This window comes from Sporobolomyces koalae, assembly GCF_050403365.1.
Source record: "Sporobolomyces koalae JCM15063 DNA, S_koalae_JCM15063T_v1_ctg19, whole genome shotgun sequence".
NCBI classification, from domain to species: Eukaryota; Fungi; Basidiomycota; class Microbotryomycetes; order Sporidiobolales; family Sporidiobolaceae; genus Sporobolomyces; species Sporobolomyces koalae.
In genome coordinates, this window is record NW_027481752.1 from 242,191 (window position 1) to 264,685 (window position 22,495).

General features: G+C 55.5%; 10 protein-coding genes across 10 annotated transcripts; 6 read left to right on the plus strand and 4 right to left on the minus strand.

The window, feature by feature from the left end:
• Window positions 1–82: 82 nt before the first annotated feature.
• ISC1 (inositol phosphosphingolipid phospholipase) lies at window positions 83–1,642 on the minus strand (the record flags this gene model as incomplete). The annotated part of the gene is made up of 4 exons (XM_076679084.1): window positions 83–850; window positions 918–1,221; window positions 1,286–1,537; window positions 1,593–1,642. The coding sequence occupies 4 exons, from the start codon at window positions 1,640–1,642 to the stop codon at window positions 83–85; spliced, it is 1,374 nt and encodes a 457-aa protein (XP_076533844.1).
• A 143-nt stretch (window positions 1,643–1,785) lies between these two features.
• JCM15063_002755 (TBC domain-containing protein) lies at window positions 1,786–3,800 on the plus strand (the record flags this gene model as incomplete). The annotated part of the gene is made up of 4 exons (XM_076679085.1): window positions 1,786–2,433; window positions 2,501–2,552; window positions 2,625–3,064; window positions 3,141–3,800. The coding sequence occupies 4 exons, from the start codon at window positions 1,786–1,788 to the stop codon at window positions 3,798–3,800; spliced, it is 1,800 nt and encodes a 599-aa protein (XP_076533845.1).
• A 526-nt stretch (window positions 3,801–4,326) lies between these two features.
• JCM15063_002756 (uncharacterized protein) lies at window positions 4,327–5,077 on the minus strand (the record flags this gene model as incomplete). The annotated part of the gene is made up of 3 exons (XM_076679086.1): window positions 4,327–4,391; window positions 4,560–4,731; window positions 5,054–5,077. 3 exons carry the CDS (start codon window positions 5,075–5,077, stop codon window positions 4,327–4,329), a joined length of 261 nt encoding a protein of 86 aa, XP_076533846.1.
• Window positions 5,078–5,274: 197 nt separating this feature from the next.
• Window positions 5,275–6,101, plus strand: JCM15063_002757 (YjbQ family protein; the record flags this gene model as incomplete). Its single annotated transcript, XM_076679087.1, has 5 exons — window positions 5,275–5,400; window positions 5,465–5,524; window positions 5,620–5,704; window positions 5,804–5,900; window positions 6,035–6,101. 5 exons carry the CDS (start codon window positions 5,275–5,277, stop codon window positions 6,099–6,101), a joined length of 435 nt encoding a protein of 144 aa, XP_076533847.1.
• Window positions 6,102–6,368: 267 nt separating this feature from the next.
• Window positions 6,369–7,952, plus strand: RAD51 (recombinase RAD51; the record flags this gene model as incomplete). Its single annotated transcript, XM_076679088.1, has 9 exons — window positions 6,369–6,443; window positions 6,530–6,674; window positions 6,748–6,790; window positions 6,847–6,914; window positions 6,984–7,075; window positions 7,144–7,352; window positions 7,417–7,546; window positions 7,620–7,738; window positions 7,811–7,952. The coding sequence occupies 9 exons, from the start codon at window positions 6,369–6,371 to the stop codon at window positions 7,950–7,952; spliced, it is 1,023 nt and encodes a 340-aa protein (XP_076533848.1).
• Window positions 7,953–8,462: 510 nt separating this feature from the next.
• On the plus strand, window positions 8,463–9,112 carry JCM15063_002759 (uncharacterized protein; the record flags this gene model as incomplete). The annotated part of the gene is made up of 3 exons (XM_076679089.1): window positions 8,463–8,816; window positions 8,894–8,983; window positions 9,059–9,112. The coding sequence occupies 3 exons, from the start codon at window positions 8,463–8,465 to the stop codon at window positions 9,110–9,112; spliced, it is 498 nt and encodes a 165-aa protein (XP_076533849.1).
• Window positions 9,113–9,646: 534 nt separating this feature from the next.
• Window positions 9,647–11,562, minus strand: JCM15063_002760 (GDP-mannose 4,6-dehydratase; the record flags this gene model as incomplete). The annotated part of the gene is made up of 10 exons (XM_076679090.1): window positions 9,647–9,670; window positions 9,743–9,808; window positions 9,877–9,933; window positions 10,003–10,524; window positions 10,597–10,680; window positions 10,749–10,864; window positions 10,932–10,958; window positions 11,028–11,092; window positions 11,184–11,253; window positions 11,400–11,562. 10 exons carry the CDS (start codon window positions 11,560–11,562, stop codon window positions 9,647–9,649), a joined length of 1,194 nt encoding a protein of 397 aa, XP_076533850.1.
• Window positions 11,563–13,205: 1,643 nt separating this feature from the next.
• JCM15063_002761 (uncharacterized protein) lies at window positions 13,206–15,752 on the minus strand (the record flags this gene model as incomplete). The annotated part of the gene is made up of 7 exons (XM_076679091.1): window positions 13,206–13,577; window positions 13,649–13,725; window positions 13,791–13,912; window positions 13,979–14,781; window positions 14,850–15,192; window positions 15,262–15,519; window positions 15,586–15,752. 7 exons carry the CDS (start codon window positions 15,750–15,752, stop codon window positions 13,206–13,208), a joined length of 2,142 nt encoding a protein of 713 aa, XP_076533851.1.
• A 749-nt stretch (window positions 15,753–16,501) lies between these two features.
• On the plus strand, window positions 16,502–17,749 carry JCM15063_002762 (uncharacterized protein; the record flags this gene model as incomplete). Its single annotated transcript, XM_076679092.1, has 6 exons — window positions 16,502–16,574; window positions 16,639–16,888; window positions 16,947–17,068; window positions 17,137–17,226; window positions 17,301–17,531; window positions 17,595–17,749. 6 exons carry the CDS (start codon window positions 16,502–16,504, stop codon window positions 17,747–17,749), a joined length of 921 nt encoding a protein of 306 aa, XP_076533852.1.
• A 545-nt stretch (window positions 17,750–18,294) lies between these two features.
• JCM15063_002763 (uncharacterized protein) lies at window positions 18,295–22,467 on the plus strand (the record flags this gene model as incomplete). Its single annotated transcript, XM_076679093.1, has 8 exons — window positions 18,295–18,472; window positions 18,536–20,459; window positions 20,531–20,918; window positions 20,983–21,190; window positions 21,258–21,922; window positions 22,000–22,052; window positions 22,152–22,221; window positions 22,378–22,467. The coding sequence occupies 8 exons, from the start codon at window positions 18,295–18,297 to the stop codon at window positions 22,465–22,467; spliced, it is 3,576 nt and encodes a 1,191-aa protein (XP_076533853.1).
• Window positions 22,468–22,495: the final 28 nt, after the last annotated feature.

Sequence of the window (22,495 nt, forward strand, 5' to 3'; positions counted from 1 at the left end):
CGTAAGCTGCTGTTCTACTCCACAGATGCTCGCTTCGAGACATGTCCGATTGCGAGATATGACAAAGAATACATTCCCGACCTCATTCTATGGTCCCTCGGGTTCTTTCCCTCGTCCTGATCCTCTCGATCTCGTCCTCGATCTCTCCAATCACGTTCCTCAATGCTCCTTCCTCCCATTTCCCAGCCACGAACCCAACATACAACATGGTACTCCCTCCTGCACCCGTTGCGATCGCGAGCAAGACAAAGATCCAATTCAACCATTTCAACGGTTCGAACGAACTCGCGACAGCCAAGATCGGCACGAGGACGATCGCGACGAAGAACAGTTTGAGGTGTGTACGAGATCGAGTCAGGTTGAGTCGATACGCTCGGTTCAACGTCGACAACGCTTGTGACAAGAGATCGGTTTGAGAAGAGTCGCGATCGAGTGGTCGAGTATTTCGGGACAGGACGAATTCAGTTTCGAGTGCGAAATGGTCCGAGTACGAAATTTTGAGCGTTGGGATCGGTTCGGTCAATCTCAGCGAGGTAGAAACCGCTCGCAAACAGCTAGTCGATTCGGACGGTGATCGATACAGAAAGTAGTCGAGTCGTTTACCGCCACGCAGAATAATATCGTCGGAAGGGGATTTGTGTTTCAGTTTCGGAGCCGAGTACGTATTGAGGGGTGAATCGCAGGTGATCCCGTGCGTGTGCAACGTCTCGAGAGGTGACAACGAACGATGGTGCGCCGAAGTGATGGAAGGTGGAGGTGGATGAGTTTCTGCGAACGCGTCTGCGAGTTGACCACAGGAAGCGAGGATGCGCATGACGATGCTGTGTGGCTGCGAATTGAAATCTCCCGTCTAATTCTCGAACAGGGGTCAGAGTCCGCAAGCGGGGGAGCCGAGACGGAAGCGACAGAAAACTGACGGCGATGACATGTCGCCCTCTCTCGACCCTGTCCCGCACGATCCTGGCCATTTGCCATGCCTGTGCGACGCGATGAGCTCCTTCGACCCCATCTGCTTCGCCTCCCGGTGCGTACATGTGCGTGTTGAGCACGTCGACGAGTCCTATCTGGGGCACATTGATCGTGACGCCGCAGACAGACTTGCCTGCGAAAAAGTCGCCCTGGATGAAATGGAGAGGGAACCCGTTGAGCGCGTACGGCGTGATGAAGGACGACTCGATCGGGTGTCGCGACAAAATGGCCAATCCCGATCCGATTGCTCCACTACGATGGTAAACATGTGAGCTCTTAGAAGCATCAAGAAGAGTGAGGAAAGGGGGGTCAAAACCTGTAGAAGAATTTGGAATGGAGCAAGCCTGCTCGTTTCGCTCTCTCGGCGACGAGCTCAAAATCTTGTCTAACCCAGATCTCTTGCAATGCAATGACGTCGTAGCCGTCAACGTCTTGGGTCGAGCCAGTCGATGATGCCGAGTGGTACGAAGTACGCGACGACGACGACGTTGGCGAGGCCGAAGCGGCGATCCAGTCTGCGATTGCGTGGATACGTTCTTGTCTCCGGTTTGCGACGATCCACAGTCCCCTGCGAGAGCCTCGAGTCAGCGCGGATGGGTGCGAGTCGGGAAAGCATGACGTACCAGCAGTTGAGCGAGAGGACTTTGAGCCGTGGTTCGATCGATTCCGCCATGGATGCGAGTGTCTCGGCCGTCGTAAGCGAAGACGAGGAGGATTTTGATGCGGGCGCGGCGTCAGGAGGAGAAGACAAATCTCAAGGAGCTCCACCTCGCTCCTCCTGCGCCCACCTCGCGTCTGACTCGCGCGTTGAACGCTATGGCAGACTCAGAAGAACCTACAGAGCTCGAAAACGCGTTGCAACAGGTCACGCTTGATGACCCTGCTCCGTCGACGCGTCGCCTCTCGATCCCGCTCTCATCATCGCCCTCGCCCCGTACACGTGTAGTCGACCTGCCCACAATCTCGGACGACAGCGACATGTATTCCAGATCGACCGAAGGACATTCGAGCGGAAACGGGCTGCAGGGAGGTACCGACTCGGCGGTCGCAGCACCCTGGACCGAGCCTGAAGCCGGCTTCGAAGCAATCTCACTCGACGACGGTCAGCATCGCGGTCGAGTATCGTCCGACATGCGTCCAAATCCTGCCTCGACTACGTCCTTCGCTTCGTCCTCGAGGCGGTCCTCGACGACCCCACCTCCGAACGCTTCGACCCCTTCGACCGCACCGACGACGGTCGCGCCCACTTCCCCAAAGGCCAACTCGATCGCCAACATTGACGCTGAGCATGCCAGTCCTCCAAGAGAAGGTGCAACCGGCATGTCGAAACCTCCCGACGCATCGAAGGTCGAGCAACCGTCCCCAGCCAAGAAGGCGCAGAACCTGAAAGGTCCTTCCATGATGGCCAAGGTCATCTCGATGACACGGCAGAGGGACTTGCCTCCGAAATCGAAAGAGGAAGAGGTAAAGCCCCGCTCGCTGACTCTCCGAATGAATTCACCTGCTGACTGACTGGGTGGCTGGCGTGCAGGAGAAGCACCTGAGAGAACTCGCAGACATGTTTGCCGCGAGCAAAGAAGCAGGTGCGTTGCAGTCTCCTGCACCTATACAACTTTTCGCGTGCAAAAGCTGAACCAGTGCTCGTCGGATTGTAGAAAAACGACGGCGGTCCGAAGTCGAATCGAAAGCTGCTGCTCGAGCCGCCGCAATGGCTTCGGCGTTGCCGACATGGGAGACATCCATCTTGCCCAATTGGCGCGCCGTCCTACACGACACTTCGGAGGGACGATCCTTGCGCCGCCTGTGGTGGCAAGGGACGATGCCAGTTCGGTTCCGAGGCAGACTGTGGAGTCTCTGTATCGGGAACGGACTCGCAGTCAGCAAGACCGCGTACATGGGAGCATTGGCACGAGCGCAGAACGGGTTGGAACATGGTCGCGATGACATCCGCAAAGTCAAAGAGGACGCCGAGCGAGATATGGAGCGAGTATTGCCAACGCTAAAGCTGTTTCAGAAGCAAGGTGGAGTCATGCATCAGGATCTCCTCGACTTGCTGTTGGCATGGTCGGTGCACGACCAGCCAAATCCTCGATATGTCAGTTCTCCTCGCCCTCTCAACTACCTGATTTCACGCATCTGACTTGACTTGCTCGCCGTTTCAACGATTCCAGCCTCCAGGGTTGGCGTATCCAGCGAGTCTCCTCCTCGTCAACATGCCTCCAGCCGAAGCCTTCATTTCTCTGCTCAACCTCGTTTCGAAATCGTTCCTCAAATCGTTCTACGCTTCGGATCGAGACGAACTGTCGTCGTACGAACGAGTATTTGACACGCTCCTGGCCGACTTTATGCCGAAAGTGTACTCGAACTTTTCGAGTTTGGTCATACGACCCCACCTGTACCTCGAACCGTGGTTGACCACCTTGTTCATCGGGTTCTTCCCTATCGACCTCGCGACGAGGTTGTTCGACGTGTGGTTACTCGAAGGCGATTCGTTCCTGTTTCGAGTCGCGCTCGTGACCCTCGAGATTCTCGAACCTCGGTTGTTCAACCCGAACCTCGCAGAACTCGAACGAGTGTTTGAAGGCAGAGACCAAGGTGCGGTCGCGATTGTCAAACGAGAAAAAGGCCTCCTCGTACTCGAAGGGTCAAATTCACCCACTGAAGAGAAGAATCAGGATGGATCGACCGATCACACAGGAGTCGAGGTCGAAGAGGTGTACACCGAAATGGGATGTACGGAGGAACGCGTGTTTGAACTGTTGCAGGTACTCGATTGGAAGGAGGAGACGTGGGAACGACTCGTTGAACGGGAGCTGCCAGAAGCAGTGTGAGGACCGTGGCTTTTATTGATCGTTTTTGTTCTGAGGGTTTTACATCGTCCTTTCGAGACGAGTCTTTGTTGTAGTTTCCGTATCGTACCCGTTATTCCCATAAACGGCTAAGTAGATTGTCGAGCTCAAGTCGATTTGACTCTTCATTCGAACACAGCTACTGGATATTGTTTGAACGGTGATCGCAAAAGCTTGCGAACTTGTCTGAGAAGACGGTTCCCTAACAGACGACGAGTCCTTGCGAAGTGCCCACCGAACAGACATGTGCCACTTACATAGAAACCTCTTGCACGAATTTGACGAGGGTTTCTCTACTTGGGAAAACGTCGAGTTGATTCCCCCCAGGAAAGACTCTACATGAACAAAAGAAAACGAGAGCACAAGAAGACGAGAAGGTTGGAAAGATAGAAAAAAGAGATTGGGGCAAAACTAGATTCGCTCGACAGCAAAGACGGCATCGAGAGAGGCGCGGGGTTGTTTTGATTTTGTTCTTTTCCATTCTTCAATCCGAATGAGGGAAGCATGTTTACTTCTCGAACGATTGAAGGAGCTTCTCGAGGTCGAATCCAGGTGCGTCGGGGTCGGTGATAACTGTCGAGTTGTAAAAAGACGGTTTCGAAGAGAGGCAAAGTACAAGGGAAGCAGCGAAGGGTATTCTGTCAGTGTCAGGCTACAATCACGCGCGCGGAACCCCCTTCGAGCAAGGCGGAGCAACGCGCAAGGTCTGGAACAGAGGGAGGGTATAGAGACGAGACGTACGACCGTCCGAGTTGGCCTGCTTCTTGGCCCACGCTTCCTTGGCTTGCTTCAACCAGCTCTCCCGCAGTTGGACCTCCTTGTGCGCGGCGTGGGCATCGAACTCGGATTGAAGAGTTCGGCGGTGGACGATACCGTACAGGACACCGAAGACCAACGCGGAGTAACGCACAGCCTGTACACAGACAATACACCCGGGGAGTGAGGTCAGCAACGAGTTTGCTGGCAGAGCATTGAGTACCGAGAGATCAAGTGGATCACTGCCGCTCCGGACACGCATTGGCTGATCCCTCGTCCCGCGCCACGCTCGAGACCCATACGTTCCCGATTTCTTCTACATGCGCTATCCGTTCCGACGATCACTGTCCAATCGGAGCGGATGGACGGGTCGGTTGATCAAGATGTTCGAAAACGCGCGAATGATTCTGAGGACGGGTCTTTGACAGGCGAGCGCGGAATGACAGGTCGAACAGAGCGAGCACGAAAGTACTACGTACACTGACGGCAGCGGGAGGAGCCATTTGTGAGAGACCGGGATGTGGAGGTGGGCAAGGCAAGCGATCGCGGTTCAACTCGTCCCGACCAGCGTTCGCCGTCTCGTCTCCCTCTCTATCCCGGCTACAGACTCGATTGAATCCAATTTGATCGGAACACTGCCCGTCTGCTGCCACCTCGACTCGCCGCGCTCAACCTCTGACATACGGCCGAACTTTGCACCATGTCATCGATCCAAGCGGGAGACAGGTTCCAGACCACGATCCGGCTGCAGACCCGAGCGAAAGGCTGTCACCTGATCACCCACGAGATTGTCGAAGCGCTTGGGGACAAGCTCAAAAACGTCAAAGTAGGTCGGTTCTCGCTTGGAATCCTCCCTTCGTCCGAGGCTGAACCGCCGTGCCATATCGTAGGTTGGAATGTTGTTCTTGTTCCTGCAACACACCTCTGCCGGATTGTCCTTGAACGAGAACGTGAGTTGCTGCTCGTCTGCGAGAATGTGCGATTTGCGCGCCGAGACCATGTCCTGGATGCTCACGCCATCTGGCTTTTGATGCGGGCGACGCAGTGTGATCCCGACGTGAGAACCGACATGGACATGGCACTCGACACGGTCGTGCCTGAATCGCTGCCGTGGGAGCACGTCGACGAAGGTGAGCTCGCTCGAGGCACCTCCTAGCTGGTCATCGTTCTTCTCGCGGTTTCTTCTCGTCGGGCTGATCGCGTTCGCCTCGTCGACAAATGTGGAATAGGACCCGACGACTCGGTCTCGCACACCAAGTCGTCCATCATCGGCGTCAACGTGCAGATTCCGATCGGCAATGGCAAACTGCAGCTCGGCACTTGGCAGTAAGTCGCTCGCTGTCAACGCTCGTTCCGCATCGTCATGATCATCCGCCCTTCCGGCACGTGATCGTCCTGGTGACGAAGTGACAGGTCTGCCGAGCCGGAACGAGCTGACAAGTTACGGTTTGCATCGACAGAGGAATCTACCTGACCGAGTTCAGAAAGTACCCTCACACGAGGAGGGTGGTTGCGACTATCATGTGATCCATCTACCGCCGGGTGGCGGCATGCGCGAAAGATGACATTCGCTCGTGTCTGTAGAAAAACCGTTTAAAAATGTGCATAGCGTGTCATGTATATAGTCAGATTTTGACGACTTTGAATCGGGCACACCACTTGAGAGTCGAGCGAAAGCGAGGGAGGGGGAGAGAGGCCTAGAGAGGTGGTATTTTTGACATCAGGAAAGCGACGCGTCTTCCGTCTCGGTCAACTTTCGCCGCCACCACTCTCCGCCTGCCCACCAGAAACGCCATGTCGCAAGCCACACAGGACGGTGACAGCTTTCAACGCGACCACCCGATCCCCCAACCCGTCTCGATCCTCACGGTACGTATTGTTTACTCAACATGCTCGTCCTCGCGTCCGTCCTCCCTCACCCGCCGCGTCTGATTCCTCGGAGCTCGCTCGAATAGGGACATGGAATCGCACCGAAAGATTGCGAGAAGCTCGCCGAGGCAGGGTACGCGACCCTCGAGGCGGTCGCGTACACCCCAAAGAAGCTTTTGACCGCAGTCAAAGGTATCTCGGAAGCCAAGGCAGACAAGATTCTCAACATCGGTCAGTCATGAGCGTTTTTACCCTCTCGATTCTGTCACCTGCCGCTGACACCGTTCGGGCGGACGCGAGACAGCGACGAAGCTCGTCCCGATGGGCTTTACGACCGCGACCGAGTTGTGAGCCTTCTCCATGGACACTTTGAACATCAGACGCTGACGATGACTCTACCTAGCCATGCGCGTCGCGCTGAACTGGTAGCAATTACAACTGGCTGCACGGCGCTTGACAATATTCTCGGAGGCACGTCCTTGCTCACGCATTCTCTCCGTCAAATGATCATGAACTCACTCTCTGTGAGATCATCTTTAGGCGGAATCGAGACTGGTGCAATTACGGAACTATACGGAGAATTCAGGACGGGGAAATCTCAGATCTGTCACCATCTCGCCGTGACCTGTCAAGTACGCACCTTTCCTGGACAATCCGCATCGCGATCAAACTCTGACTTCCTTTTCTTTTTGTTTCTCAGTTACCGTGTGACATGAAAGGAGGAGAAGGCAAATGTCTGTTTATCGACACGGAGGGGACTTTCCGTCCCGAGCGACTGCTCGCAATTGCCGAACGCTACGGCATGAATGGCGAAGACGTACTCGACAATGTCGCATACGCACGTGCGTTCAATGCCGACCACCAGTCGAATCTGCTGATCACTGCTGCAGCGATGATGAGTGAATCGAGGTAACTCGCGAAGCCTTGACACCCAAGCGTGTGACTGTCAACTTATCGAGCTGTCCTTGCGCAGGTTTTCTCTCATCATCGTCGACTCGGTCACCGCTCTGTACCGTACCGATTTCTCCGGGCGTGGAGAACTGTCTGCGCGCCAGATGCACCTCGCCAAATTCCTGCGCAACCTGATGCGACTTGCGGACGAGGTAAAGATTCACCCCTTGTCGCTCGAGTTTCCGAATCGGTTCTGACCGACACGTTTCGATCTTTCTGCTGCAGTTTGGAGTTGCAGTCGTCGTAACGAACCAAGTTGTCGCTTCTGTTGACAACCAGAATGGCATGGCGGACCAGCGGAAACCGATCGGAGGCAACATCATGGCTCACGCTTCGACAACACGGTCAGCACTCGCTTCCCTCTCTTGATTCTGTTTGCGCTCTCGCTGACAACCGAAATTCAATATGCATGCCAGGTTATCGATGAAGAAGGGACGAGGAGCAGAACGTATTGCTAAAATCGTCGATTCGCCTTGTCTGCCAGAAGCGGATGCCAAGTTCACCATCACCGCGAATGGAATCGGAGACATCACAGACGGAGCACCAGAGGAGGAGTAATCCCTCTGATCACATCCCTAACCCGCTTCACCTCTGACTCTTGCGAACGCCCTATCCCGTGGACCGACGACGGACTTTCGCTTCGACTCCGCCAACAATGATCGCACAACGATCCCGCTGTACAAATCGCAACCCTTGTCCTGTACGAGTCCGAGTCCTTACTCGCAAGTCGCCCTTCTCCTCCCGCTGTGGATATTTCCTCGAGTGCTTATCCGACCTTTGCAACTTTTCCCGACTCATCTCGTCTTCGTTTTTCATTCCTTGTCGTCTCCTGTTTTTGTGCCTGCAATTCCTTTCCGTGCGATTCGAACCCTTACTTTACCTGCTGCTTCGCAGTCTATTCCGAACGAAGTGCATTACTTTCACAAAGCGAGTTGTCGGATTTGTGCACCGCTTCGCGCGGTGCGGCGCGCGCGCCAACGTTGATCAATGATTCACTTTCACTACTACCTTCTCTCCTTCTTTCGATAAACGACGACCTCTTCGACACGCAAGGTGGCAAGGGGAAACATGATCTTGATCCCAGCGTCGCTGCAGGCGTTACTCGCACAACTGACATCACGTCAAGGCACTCCTCACACTTCCATCCTCACGTCGATCACTTCGGGAGGATCGATCGTCTCTGCCCACACAGTCACCAATATTGAAAGACCATTCCCATCTCCATTCGATCGGACTAGACCAAGACGAGGACGACGAACTACGCACGACGATGATGATGACGATGATCAAGAGTCAGACGAGGAGGAGAGTGAAGAGGAACGAGAAGCTAGGATTGGAACGTATGCGGCATTGGCATTGGGGACTTGGAACGAACAGAGTGATTCAACCCGAACGGAAGACCCGCTCATGTTAGAAACCGAGGTACAGATCGCTCCCTATATTTCCTCCATCTCTCTCGAGATGACCCGTGCTGACAAGGTTTGATTTGTGATAAAAAGGTGGGAAGGATTGCGGTCGTCGCCGTCTCTTCGTTCTTGTTGATCCTCGTAGGAACTCGAGTAACTCCCTGGAAAGTGTTGGACAAGAAAGTTAGCCCCATTCCCTCTCTCTCCCTCTCTCGCAACCCACGGAACGATAACGATTTGTGATTGACACCTCTACAGGTTCGAGCAGCGAGCGAATATCTGAAGGAACCCCTCTCGAGAATCTCGACCTGAATCGAAAAGCATTCGCCTGATAAGTTTTCGCGCGCGTTATGGAGGGGCCTCGCACCACCAGAAAACGAAAATGTACTCTCTAGTGAAATATGTCGTGATCTCGTTCAAAACCCCTGTTGCCATTTCTTTATACCCTTGTATTGATAACCCGAATTCGGATCATGATTTCGAGTGAACGTGGGAACTGTATTTCCGACCAGCGAGAGAAAGAAAGAAGAAGAAATGAAAAGATGGAAGAGGGAGAGCGAGCTGGGGAAGCAAGCGATCTTGGAGAGAAAGACAAGAAGAAAAAGAGACACAAAAGAGCGAGTGGACGAAGGATCCCTTCTATGCTGAACGAGGGAGAGAGAAACCGAGAGAGAGGGAACACAGAGTCGATCGATGGGTCGAGGGAAAGATGGTTTGCGAGGGGACACACACTACTGAAACAGAAGAGAACAAAAAAATAGGGGTACCGAACACAAGAATTGGAGAAACAGCTCTGAATAAAACGCTCCGCCCTGCCCTTTTTGTGCACCTCCAGTGAAGATGCGTCTAGTCGTGGTTGGCGCGTTTGGCCTGTTGAGTAAGAGGCGCGAAGAGTGAGAGACTGAAAAGGCACGAGAGAGGAAGACAAGGGGATCGGCTTACACCCTCGACATCGGCCTCGACCATCTCCTTTACGAGCTCGTCGAAAGTGACCTTTCGCTTCCATCCCTGTGGAGATTTGGATCACTTGGTCAATCTCTACATCCTGTTGTAGAAGAAAGAAAAGATGTGCTTACGAGAACTCGCTCGGCCTTGGCCGGGGTACCGTGAAGGAGGTCGACTTCGGCAGGTCGCTACGAGATGATACATGCACCGGTCAGCAGAAGTAATACGAGGGTGTAGAAAGCCAGCGGAAAACTAACGAAGTATCGCTCATCGACTCGGACGAGCACCTTGCCGGTCTGCGAGCACTTGCCGACTTCGTTGACCGTGTCTCGCTCGCCCTCCCACACGATCGTGATGCCGACGTGCGAGAACGCCTTCTCGACAAACTCTCGCACGGGGTGGGTCTCGCCCGTCGCGAGGACAAAGTCATCGGGCTCGTCCTGCTGGAGCATGCGCCACATGCCCTCGACGTAGTCGCGCGCGTGTCCCCAGTCTCGCTTGGCGTCGAGGTTGCCGAGGTACAGGCACTCTTGCTGGTTGAGCGAGATCTCGGCGACCGCTCGCGAGATCTTGCGGGTGACGAAGGTGCGACCACGGCGGGGCGACTCGTGGTTGAATAGGATACCGTTCGACGCGTGCATGCCGTACGACTCGCGGTAATTCTTGACGATCCAGAACGCGTACAGCTTGGCAACACCGTACGGCGAACGGGGGTAGAAAGGAGTGGTCTCGGATTGAGGAGTCTCGACGACCTTTCCGTAGAGCTCGGAAGTCGAAGCCTGTGTTGTAGCAAGATCGTGAGTCTCTGCGGCGAGCAATCTGCACAGATGGTACAACTGGGGCAGCCTCACTTGGTAGAAGCGGACGTGGTGAGTGAGACCGCAAGTTCGGATGGCGTCGAGGAGACGAAGGGTGCCAAGACCGTCGACATCGCCCTGCACGAGCTCAATTCGCGTCAGTTTCGCGCGCATTGACGGGTATTCAGCGTGCGCTGTCAACTGACGGTGTATTCAGCCATGTCGAACGAGACCTTGACGTGGGATTGAGCGGCAAGGTTGTAGATCTCGGTAGGCTGAACGGAGGAGATGATCGAAACGAGGTTGGTCGTGTCGGTAAGGTCTGTTTCGTGCAGACATTCAGTCAGTTCGGCATTTTCAGAGACAGACGACACGAGAGCTCGGCGCACCTCCGTAGTGAAGAACCATTCTCGGGCCTGCGCGAGAGGAAGCGAACGCGATCAGTACGAGGCAGACAGGCACTTTGAGCGGTCACGGGGGCTCACGCTCGTGGACATCCTTGTACAAGTGTTCGATACGTCCAGTGTTGAATGACGAGGAACGACGGATCCTGTCAAAGGGGACGAGGGTTAGCGCCCGATAGATTTCCTGGGGAACCGGGGAGGACCCCTGCGAGAGGTCCAGGTCGACGCGAAACTCACAAGCCGTGGACCTCGTAGCCTTTGTCGAGGAGGAGCTCGGTGAGGTAGGATCCATCCTGACCCGTGATACCTGAACACAGGTGGCAGCGCAGCGAGAGAAGTCAGAAACGCGGAGTCGAGTGATTTGTGCGTGGCAGGTCAGCACACGCCTTGTCGCGTGTGCAGGTTCTCCCGCCGCTAGTGCGAGACTGCTAGAGATTGGCAAGCGCGACTAACCGGTCAAGAGCGCGACCTTGCGGGTCCTGTACTGCTGCGGGTCGAGGCGGGTGCTCATCGTCGGGGCGTAGGTCGGAGCCATGTGCAGCGAGAGGCCACCCTTGGTGTGCGAGCTCGACGCTTGGCGCGAGGGCGTGTTTCCAGTAGACAGATCGGCAGACATGGTGATGACAGGGCACGTGAGGTGGATGGGAGGGAAACAAAAGGCGAGGAACCGAAGAGGTGATCAATTTAAATCTTGCCAAGTGCGCGACATCGCGCCGATCAATCTGCGCTCGGCTCGCCTTGCCGGGGCATGAGCCACCAGGACGCTGCAGTTGTTCTCTCTGCTCAGTGCAACGTACCCCCGCCCCTTATCCGAGCAGATGCCGCGTGTTTCTAGCCAACTTTCCCTGCTCCTTTGTCTCGCTCGCCGACTACTCTGCTACACGCGTTTTTTCACTTTTGGTATGGTTCAGAGTGTTCTTCGTGCTCGCATCTCTTCGGCAGGACGCGTAAATCTGCCGAAATACCTGATGTTGGACGTTGCGATGGATCCGGAGAAGATGAGGAATTCCGGCCGGTCGAAGCGCTCCCTTGTCGAGATTACCTTGCCTCTCTCGGATCCGACTTTTCAGACTTCTGTTCATGATTCGACAAGCGCAAAACTGAACCCGCACAGCCACTGCTACTCTCGCCACAGGTTTTGGGGGCATTGGGTCCAAGCGCTCGACATTGACGTGGCCAAGCCGCTCAGGCCTAAGCGTCAGTATCCCGACCTCGAGAGAAGACTTCCTCGGAAAGATCACGTGCTGAAAGTCGGCAAGCTTGAGTGATCGGCTGAATTGGTGAATAGATGATTCAGTCTCGGAGGGAAAAGGAAGTCTCTTCTGATGCAGCCTCAGCAAAGTCCGTAACAGTGTCACTACCCCCATACAGAAGCCGAAAGCATCTCTCTTGCTTGGGCTGCGATACTCACGGATCGTGAGCAACGGTGGCTAGCTTTGAGTCAGGAGCAGAGCCATCGGCTTACGACAACGTCCTGCTTGCCTGTCGTCGAGACAACGATCATCCATTGTCGCTCCCAGTGCTGTACGCCTTCATGGTGCCAGCTGTGTAATCATGAGAATAACCGGCTGCGAATCGATTTTGAGCTTGGGTCACAAGCTCGTCCCAGTAGCTGTCGCTCCTTCAGTTGGTCACGACGCTTGCTCATCATGTTCATTTCGTGTGCAAGGACACTACGAGCGGAAACATGCGCCATTCGACAACAGCTTTGCTACGTTGTTGGCTGCGAGTGCCCCGTTACTCTTCCCAGTGAGAGTGTCAGCAAGTCGAACTTGTCCTGTCCGGGCGCAGGTAACCCAGAAGTAGCTTCAAGTGGACAAGCGGTCGCCGATTCCGTTCGAATTCAATTGCTCACGGTGTTAAAGGTGCGCTTTTCGTGCTCCATGGTGTTTTGGAAAGCAGGGAGAAACCTGACAGAGGGGTCTGCGACCGTGGGTCCGGTAAAAGACGTGCGCACTGTGCACCCCAGCGCAAACTCGTGCTCTCTCCAAACCCAGGCATGGGCTGAGAAAGATCGGACGCTTGGCGAAAGAAGCGAGGAGAGAAAGTGTCCATTGAGCGTCAAGATCTATCCAAAAGGAGACGCAAACAATGCCCGAACCACTATTGATCAGGGAGAGTATCAGAGAATATATAAGGAGAAGTTTGACTATATGCTTGCGAAAAATGCTTGTGCAACGAAGAATGCGGGCAGATTATTGAAACGAGGGGGATTGTGTGGACAGGCGGCTATAGCACCATACGTCGTGGTTGCGCTGATCACTGCAAGAGACTGGCGAAGAAGACGGCAAGGATGGCCGATGACAACGAGATGACAGTTCGCGAGACTCCACTGTCTTTCGAATCGGTCTGTTGCGGAGTCGAGCTCGGCTTGGCGTTCGACGATGACTTTGAGCCAGTCGAGCTCGCAGCGGATGAGGACGAGCCGGGCGAGGTCGTGGTCGAGGTGAGCGCGGTACCGCCGATCGCTTTGGGCGTCGAGACGAGGAGGTCGTAAGCTCGCTCGGCGATGCCGTACAGCGGGGCCGTCATATGCGCCGAGAACGATACCGGCACGATTGAAGAGTCGATCACTCGGAGTCCGGACACTCCGTAGACCCTGAGCGCATTATCGACAACACCGCCGTGATCCTGCAAGAGACATTCGTGCGTAAGCCAATCAATCTTTCTCCAATGGTCGTGATCGACGGCGGAAAACGTACCTCTCTCATCGCAGAAGCTGTGCCAGCCGGGTGATACTCGGTGCTGACAACGCCACGGAGCCAAGCCTCCCATTCAGCTGCGATAAAAGAATGGTGAGCGATCCCGGAAAGAATTTCGTTCCGGTAGTAAAGGCGAGCTCACCATCAGTCGACACTTTTGAGCCGGGGGACAATTCGGAGACGACATAGTTCGAGAAAGGCTCAGTCTGGGAGAGCTTTCTCGCAAACTTGAACGCCTCTCGCAGAACTTGCACGTCGGCGGGACTGCGATACACAAGCACGTCTCGTTGAGCCTCAGCGATAACAGTCGCAAGATAGCAGATCACTCACTGTGTCAGGTAGCCCGCGTCAATTGTGGGAGCATCGAAAGTACTCTTGCTCGAAACGAGGACTGATCCTCGCGAGAACGGGTGCTGTAGCGCCGCCTGAATTTGGACGGTGACTGAACCCGGATATCCACCATATGTACCCGTGTTGGAAAGCAGGATCTCTGCTTGTCCGACCGCGCTCGGCAGGATGTCGTTCAAGTCTGTAGAGTAGGTTGCGTCGTAGCCTTTCTGAACCGCAGCATTGGATCCATAGGCAGACACTGCCGCAGCTTGGTCTGCCTTGATGCTGGCGATGAACTCTTGTGCGGCGGTTTCGCCAAAGAGCGTGGTGAGGTTGACATACGCAACAGCATCGTTGGAAGCTGTGTAGAGCGAATCAGCGCTGCCCTCCTTCCACAAGGCTAGTTGTTCGGCGGCGAACGTCGCGTTGTCGTTCAGCATGTCGCCCGAGATTGGGAAAGTCGTGTTGAGCGTGATCGAACCCGACAGATGATCGGTTAGATGGTAACCAACACCCGGCAGATCGTAGACGACGTCGATTCCGAGCGGCGTGAGGACGTCCGCAGGCCCAACGCCAGACACTTGCAAGAGTTGCGGTGAGCCGATCACGCCTGCCGACAGGATCACCTCCTGACGTGCGTTCACAGTGTAGGTGGTACCGGCAGCACTCGCGGCAAATTCGACACCAGTTGCTGTGGTGCCGTCGAACACGACCTTGGTCGCCTGGTAGCCAGTCAGGACCACGAGGTTGCTTCGGAAGTCGACTGGATCGAGATAGCCCGTCTTCGCGTATGATCGGGTCCACTGTGCGGTCACAGAACCATCGTGAGCCACAAGATGTCAGACACGCGCATTCGGCAAGTAGCACTCACGTTGGATGGGTTGATCGCGGAAGTCGCGATAAACGAACCCCAGCCCTCACCACCTGCTGGGTCACGGGTCTCGACGCCCATGTTGGCGAGAGTCGGGATCCACTCGTAGATGCTGTCGTAGAAATATCCAGGGTACGAATAGTGAATCGGACCATCGAGGCCGTGCAGGGCTTCGTCGTTGACCATGTGCGCTTGCTCAACGTGCGACGCCGACGGTGGCGTCCACTTTTCGGATTTCTTCAGATACGAGTACACTTTGTCCCATCCCCAGTTGGCCGTGTCGTTGATGAGACCGGCCCACGAGTTCTGCTCGATTTCGGACTGTCTGACCATATACAAGCCGCTGTAACAGAGCACGTGTCAGGTCGAGTGAGGAACAGAACCGCTCTGATAGCTTGGGGAAATGCCTTACTTGACGGCGGACGATCCGCCGAGCACTTTGCCCCGCGGCCAGAAGATTTCGCGCCCGTTCAAGTTCGTCTGATTGGTAGTCTGATAGTGCCAGTCGTATTCGGAATTGAGGTTCGCAATGCCGGCAAGGTACGCCTGCGCAGGCGAGAGGATCGAATCCTGCACGGCACTTCCATCGTTACCCGCCTCGATTACAGCAACCGTGACGGACGCGTTCTCGGTAAGTCGATTCGCGATGACAAGTCCGGCCGTGCCACCTCTGTGCAGAATGCTCGAGGGGTCAGTGCGTCCGATCGGAAACTCCGCCTGATGGCCATTCTCTCACCCGACAATCACATAGTCGAAAGTTTGGCCTGCCAATGAGGCATAGTCGGTCACGGTTGATCGTGCTTTGAGTCTCCAGTCGAGGGGCTGCTTGGTAAGCGACGATGCGGAAGCGACAGCGAGCGATGTTGAGGCCAGAGTCGCGAAAGCTGCAAGTTTGATCGCCATCGTCTGATTGCACGTCTTCTGAGCGGGATATGTGGAAAGAGAGCTGGAGAAACCGCCGTCGGCCAAGGGATCGTCAAGCGTTTCGAAGCTGGGAGAAGTCCTCGGCAGGTCTTGGAGGCGGCGAAACGAGGAGGGCGGTGCTCGCGAAGTCTTCAGGCACGATGTGGTCGCTCGGCTGCTCGTTTGTGCTGATTGGCGCTGCGGAGCTACAGGTTCGCTGTTCGGGTGAGCGCGTCGAGCAGCAGAGAGAGAGGACCCTCTTCGAAGGTCGCGCCCAAAAAAAACAAAGACCTCGGCATGCGCGGCCGGCAGCTGCGTGCGGGCGGCGCCGCGGCCGGGGTACAGCTGCCGCGACGCGTCGAGTCTTTTTTCGAACCAAGGGGCACGGGAGGTTCAGGGGCGCCCATGACCCCCAAGACGAGCCTTAACCGGCAATAATGCACTGCTCGGACTCCTCAACGCGCTTTGGCCGCTTTGACATTGCAGTTGCGGCGAATTGAGAAGGCCTGACGCGGCGGCAATCGCTGATTACTGTAGCTGATTAATTCATCAGCATTAATGGCGACATGACAGACTCGATGGTTACTCAGCAGATCACGTCCAGCTCTGTCAGCCTTGACACTGTAGCTACCTTAGCTAGCAGCAGACATCTCTCTTCCTTGCCTCCTGAACTCACGCCTTGAACATCCTTCTCGTACTCGAGTTCTCATTGATCAACCAGTCGCTGCACCGCCTCCTTGCAACCAGACATGCCGGCAACCCTACTCTCTACCGACGGCACCATCACTGCCCCTCTCAAATACTTCAAAGCCACGAAGGATGGTGAGCTATACTCGCTAAGCTTCTCCCGAGCAGCTAGGAAGGATCTAATCATGACGGTCTGCAGGCGAAAGACCGTATCAGCTCATGTTTGAGTCGGACACCATCCCTGACAACAACTTCGTGCGGGCCGACATCGACCTTCCGATTCACGACCTACGCCCTCTGCTAGCAGATCCTGAGGCGAGGAAAGACATCGGAATCGAGACGACGGGATTCGCCGTGCCAGATGCTGCAATCTCGGGCACTTCGATGCAGTACGAGGATTGGCAAGATGAAGACAAAATCAAGTCGACTTACTATCCCGAGGTTTCCGAGTGCGTTGCGTTATTTAATGCTTTCCAGCGAATCGGACTAAATAAGTTTTGTAAACAGGCTTCTGAAGAAGGTCACGGGGGGCACCAAGGTCATCATCTTCGACCACACAATCAGGCGAGGCGAGAGAGCGGGAGAAGAAACGCCAGACACGCCTTCGTCGCGCAAGCCTGTCACAGCCGGTAAGCTCTCCTCTCTTCGCCAAGCCAGATTTGTTGCAGTGCTAATTCAGGATAGTTCATGTCGGTAGTACATGTCGACCAAACTCCTCTGTCCGGCAAGAGGCGAGTATTGCGCCATGCGAAGGAGGAAGGACTCGACGGCGAGAAGCTCCTGCGTGGTGAGCTCGTTTGCTGAAACCCTGTAAGCTGCCCTGTAGAGGTTGGCTAACGAATTTGTCTGGATCTCTGACAGGTCGCGCTCAATTGATCAATGTCTGGCGACCACTACGAGGTCCGGTCTTGGACGTGCCTCTCGCGGTTGCCGATTTCCGAACGCTCGACATCGAGAAAGATCTCGTATCTTCTAGGCTCGTGTATCCTGCCGAAGGCGAACCAGGATACCAACCTGAAGGGGAGACTTTCACGATCAAGTTTTCCGAGCGTCACAAGTGGTACTACGTCCCCGAGATGCAGCCAAACGAAGGTGAGCCCACGATCTTTCTGATCGCGTGTTTGTATACTCAACTGACCCAGATGGTCGTTCCAGTTTTGCTGTTGAAGTGCTGGGAGAATACGGAAAATGGAGGAGTGCGAACGCCACACACGGCCTTCAACGACCCACGCTACTACGGAAGAGACGACGTTCCGCTACGACAGTCGATCGAGATCAGAGCTTTGGTATTCCACCCGCCCGACGAGTAGACCGTTACAATCAGCTCGCTGTACATAGACATTCGCTGCAATCGTGACTTAATTGACATTCCTCCGAACTTGTCTCGTCCGGAGCTCACTAGGGCCACGTACCAAAGCTATGTAAGGGAGATGTGGACTTCAGAACTGCCGAACTTCCACAGCTCGCGGTGATTACGTTATAAGCAGCCTTCCCAGCCAATGACTGGCTCTTTGCGCTCTCTGCAAAGGGTAGGCGACAGCAGACACATTCTTTCAGCTCGTTCTGATCGGACAGAGCCCACTGCGAAGGTTCCCGATGTTGGGACGAAGCTGAGCGACCGCGATGACGAAAGCGAGCGATGAAAGCAAGTTGCGAGCGAGAAGCACCTTGGGAATGATTCGAGCCGGCTCTGATAGGTTGCATAATGATCGAAGACTACGATAGAATGGTTGAAAGACGTTCTTGAGAGGACAAGGCCGTGTGGCTGAAGTGGAAGATCGGCGGCGGACGTTCACCGTTCGTTTCCCTTCATACACCTCAGCGACATCCCTCACGATACCCAGATTTTCACAGCATGGCACGAGGTAGAGGAACTCCGAATCGCGGCAGAGGCAACGGATCAGGCTCGTCAACTCCTCGAGGCAGAGGCGGAAGAGGCGGTGGAAGAGGAGGCAGGGGCGGAGCAGCAGCAGTCAAGCAGGACCACTCGATGGTCGAGTTCAACTATTCTGAGCTCACAGATGCCAGGCTCGGTGAGTCGAGCTGCTCCGAGACGATCTCACGTACCGCACGTTCTGACTCGGACATTATCCCAGGCTTCGATCCGATTCCTCCTAGTTTCCCTTCGCCCGTTTTCCCAGCGTCTCCTGCAGCTTCCGGAACCTCGACGCCAAATCGAGGAGGAAGGGGAAGAGGAAGAGGAAGAGGGAATGATTTCGCAAGTCCGAGAGGTGCAGCGTCGAGTTCGCGCGGAGCAGGTGCATTCAGTCCAGTATTCAACACTCGAGGCAGAGGAGGGGGACTCGGAGCCCGGGGACAAGCATCCGCATCGCCAATGAGTCTAAGAGGCAGAGGAGGCATCGCAGCAGGACGAGGCGGAACCTTTGTCGGTGCGAAAGGCTACCAGGCTTCTTCGGCCCGTGGAGCATCGAATCCTCTGCTCGTACCCGTCACGTTTGTCAAGGCGACAAACCCAGGATTTGGTACCGTTGGAGGCAAGGACGATGAGGACGACAAGGAGAATGTCCCAACTCCGCTCGATCCGCGCAGCATTTCAGGCCAAGATCATCAAGAGACGAGTCAGGAAGGATCAGCACTAGTCGAGTCGATTCGCCAAATGGAACTCGAGGACACTCCGGCGTTTTCGAGAGTTCCTCCAGCGGAGAAAGTCAGCGATTCCGTGGCCGTCGAGGCCCCGCTGCCAAGTACAACGAGTTCATCGGAGGAACCGCATTCGGTCGACAAATCAGCAGGTGGGCACCCTGGAATCGGTGCAGCCAATTATCCCACAGTCGAACCTCTTCCGCACGCATCCCCTTCCGCTTTGCAGGAGGTCCAAGATGGAAACGATGGCGAACGTGACGGCGAAGACGAAGATCAAGAACAAGACGGACCACCACTCTTCGAGATCTCGGTCGAGCGTTCCACCGTGATGATCGATGATTCTGTCGCACCGCCGACGATACCTTCGATCATGAACCGAGAGGAGCACACATCTTCTTCCGATTCCGATGGCGAACAGATTGTCTATCCTCCTCGTGGACGCGCTCAATTCGACCCGGTTCTTGCGCCGGTTCCTTCGCTCCCTCCCGCCTCGAATGCGAAACCCCCGACAATCTCGCTCAATATTCGTTCGGCATCTTCCTTCTCGACTTCGACTACCTCACAGCTCGAAACGACTCCTTATCGCCCATCCGGACCGAAATTGTCCAAGAAGCAGCAGAAGCGGGCTTCGAAAGCTGCTAGGAAAAAGGGCAAGGAGCACGCTCGCTCTGGCAACCTGCAAGGTGGCAGTCGAGGTGGTCGACGACTCGTCGAGGATGATGACTACCTTGAAGGTGAAGAGATGCTCGCTCGTATGGGCATGGGTGCTTCAGCCGACCCCGACGACATGCTCGACCTGAGCGAATCGGATGACGACACCGTGCTCGATGAAGAGGGACATGTCGAGGGACACCCCAGATTGAACGATTCCGACGTCGAATGGGGCACTGCTGATCCTCCGCCGATCAAGCGAGGCAAGGCGAAACGGAACGCTCAACGTCAACAACGTCAGGACCAGCAGCAAGCCGAGAAGCTCGAGAGGCTCCTAGGTGCCGAAGGCACTCGCGAGGAGGTCGAACTACGCCTTGCGATCGAGATGAGCATCGTTGAGGAAGAGACGAGGAAGAAGAGTGAGAAGGAAAGCCGGAGGAGAGAGCGTGAACGGGCCGCTGTTGACGACGACTATGCGGCCAACATCGCCGAGGATCTCGAAGAAGAGGATCTCGCTGCGATGCGATCGTTCGCGAAGCATGTCGTGGGAGGGCCCAACGCTGAACATGAGCGTGGCGACGATGTTGATGCCGAAGCACTCGAGGACGACGAGGAAGCATGGAACACCTCGGACGACAGTGACGCGCTCAACACGGACGAGGAAGATTACAAGCGCAACCTCGGACTCGAGAGCGAATCGAGCGAGGACGCTGATTCCGATGTCGAGCTCGAGATGGATTATGCACTGGGCGATGCCGATGGCCGGTCAGTTTCTCCTTCACGCATTGACGCTCGCCTTGACGTCGGGAGCTCAACTTATTGTCTGGATTCAACAGTGTCGAGTACTCTATGTCGATCGAATCCTCGTCGTCCGAGGAAGATTCCGATTCGTCCTTCGACTCTTCCGCATCGAACTCGACGACTTCCTCCGCCGAGAACCGAGCCATCGAAGCTGCTTTACTTTCTGGACGCACCCTTCGCCTGCACGCAATGGGATCAAGACCGAGCCCCGGTAGCGCGCGGAAACTTGAAAAGGAGCGCAAGCTCGAGAAGAAACGATTGCGCAAAGGCAAAGGCAAGGAGCAAGCCTGGTACGAGGAGAAGGGAGGTGATAGTGACAGTGACAGCAGTGACGACGATGTGCTCGAGTTTGGCGAAGATTATGGCCAGGGTGGCGAGACGAGCTGGGCAGAGCAAGACGAAGACTTCATTGCTCGCATGCAGGTACGCTGATACATACGGCGCGAGTCTGTCTTCGTTCCCGCTAACTCTGTACTTTGCCCAACAGCGCACTGTTCAGATGAATGCAGACCTCCTGTCGACCGCCAAGGGCGGCAAAACGGCTCGCCGCGCGAACCGCAAGGATCGTAACAAGCTTTTCAAGGCCATATCGAACGGCAACTTTGAAGACGTCGAGTTTGACTACGACCTCGACGAGGCAGAGGCGATCGAGAGAATGATTGCCGACGAGGAAGATGAGATGATGTATGGTACCCGTAAGTGTACACTGCTGGATCTGAATCATCACGACAAGCAATCTGACCAGAAGAGCCCGTGACGCAGCTGGATCCTCGAAACGCAAGAACAAGAGCAAGTCTCGCAACTTTGACGGCGCTTTCTCCGAGTCGCTCGCCGCACAGTGGAACGTTGACCGTCAGAAGAAAGCATCAAAGAAAGCAGAGCGTGCGGCCGCACGAGCCGCTGCTGTCGAGGCCAGCGCCCGGGATGCGCCAAAATACGGCAAGAAGAGCAAGGGCAAGGCAGCGTCAAAGTACTCGACTACGCTCGATTCGAGGAATGACGCTTCGACCATGAATTCGATTATCCGCGAATTTATCGTGTACGATTTGACCGGTCAGAGCCTCGACCTGCCGCCAATGAGCAAAAAGTCGCGCATTGCCGTGCACTTGCTCGCCGAGGTGTACGGCCTCAAGTCACGATCGATGGGATCCGGCAAACATCGGTTCCCGGTACTAGAGCGGACGAGGAAGACAACCGTCGTCGGCGTCTCGGAACGCAGAATCCGCGCGATCGTTGGAACTGCCGACGGCGAGGACGAGATCGACGACGGATACGGTGGATGGGGTTCAGGTCGCGGTGGCAAGAACAAGAGTGGCAAGATGGGAGGACTGTGGAAGGCGCTCGAGGGTGCAACTGGCAAGAAGGCTAGTCGAGGCGGAGGCGGCAGCATGAGGAAGAACAATGAAGGCGCTGTCGTTGGCCAAGGCGTACGTCGATCCTGTCACTGTCACTGGTCAGTATGGTCGAATCGCGCATACTGACCAACTCCTTTTGATCTCGGCAGGCCGACAAGCTCGGGGCAGACAATGTCGGGTTTGCGCTACTCAAGCGAATGGGGTATGTCTTTGTTTCCTGGTTCTCCCATGGCAGAAAGCGGTGCGGGAGTCTATGCGGGCAGATTCACTGACGTAGTTTGTCTCGGGAACCCGCGTTCAGGTGGAGCGAGGGCGGTCAAATCGGACTCTCGGGCGGTATTCACGAGCCTATTGCTGCTCGCATCAAGACGGTAAGCTTTCGCGTCCTCCTGCACGGTTCTTGGCCAAGGTCTGCGCCATTATGCCACGTCGTCGCGCGCGACTGCGGATGTCGACCCCGCGAATCGTTTCTTCCGCTGCGACGCGACGCTAACCCTCGAAAAACTTTTTTGGTCCGATTTTTGCAGGGCAAACACGGTCTCGGTTCTGGGTTCATGGCCAAGAAGAGCGACATGTACGCGTTGGCAAAAGCTCCCGAGCGTGACTGGGACGAGTAGTGCGAGTTGGTGCAATTCGACTCCATGC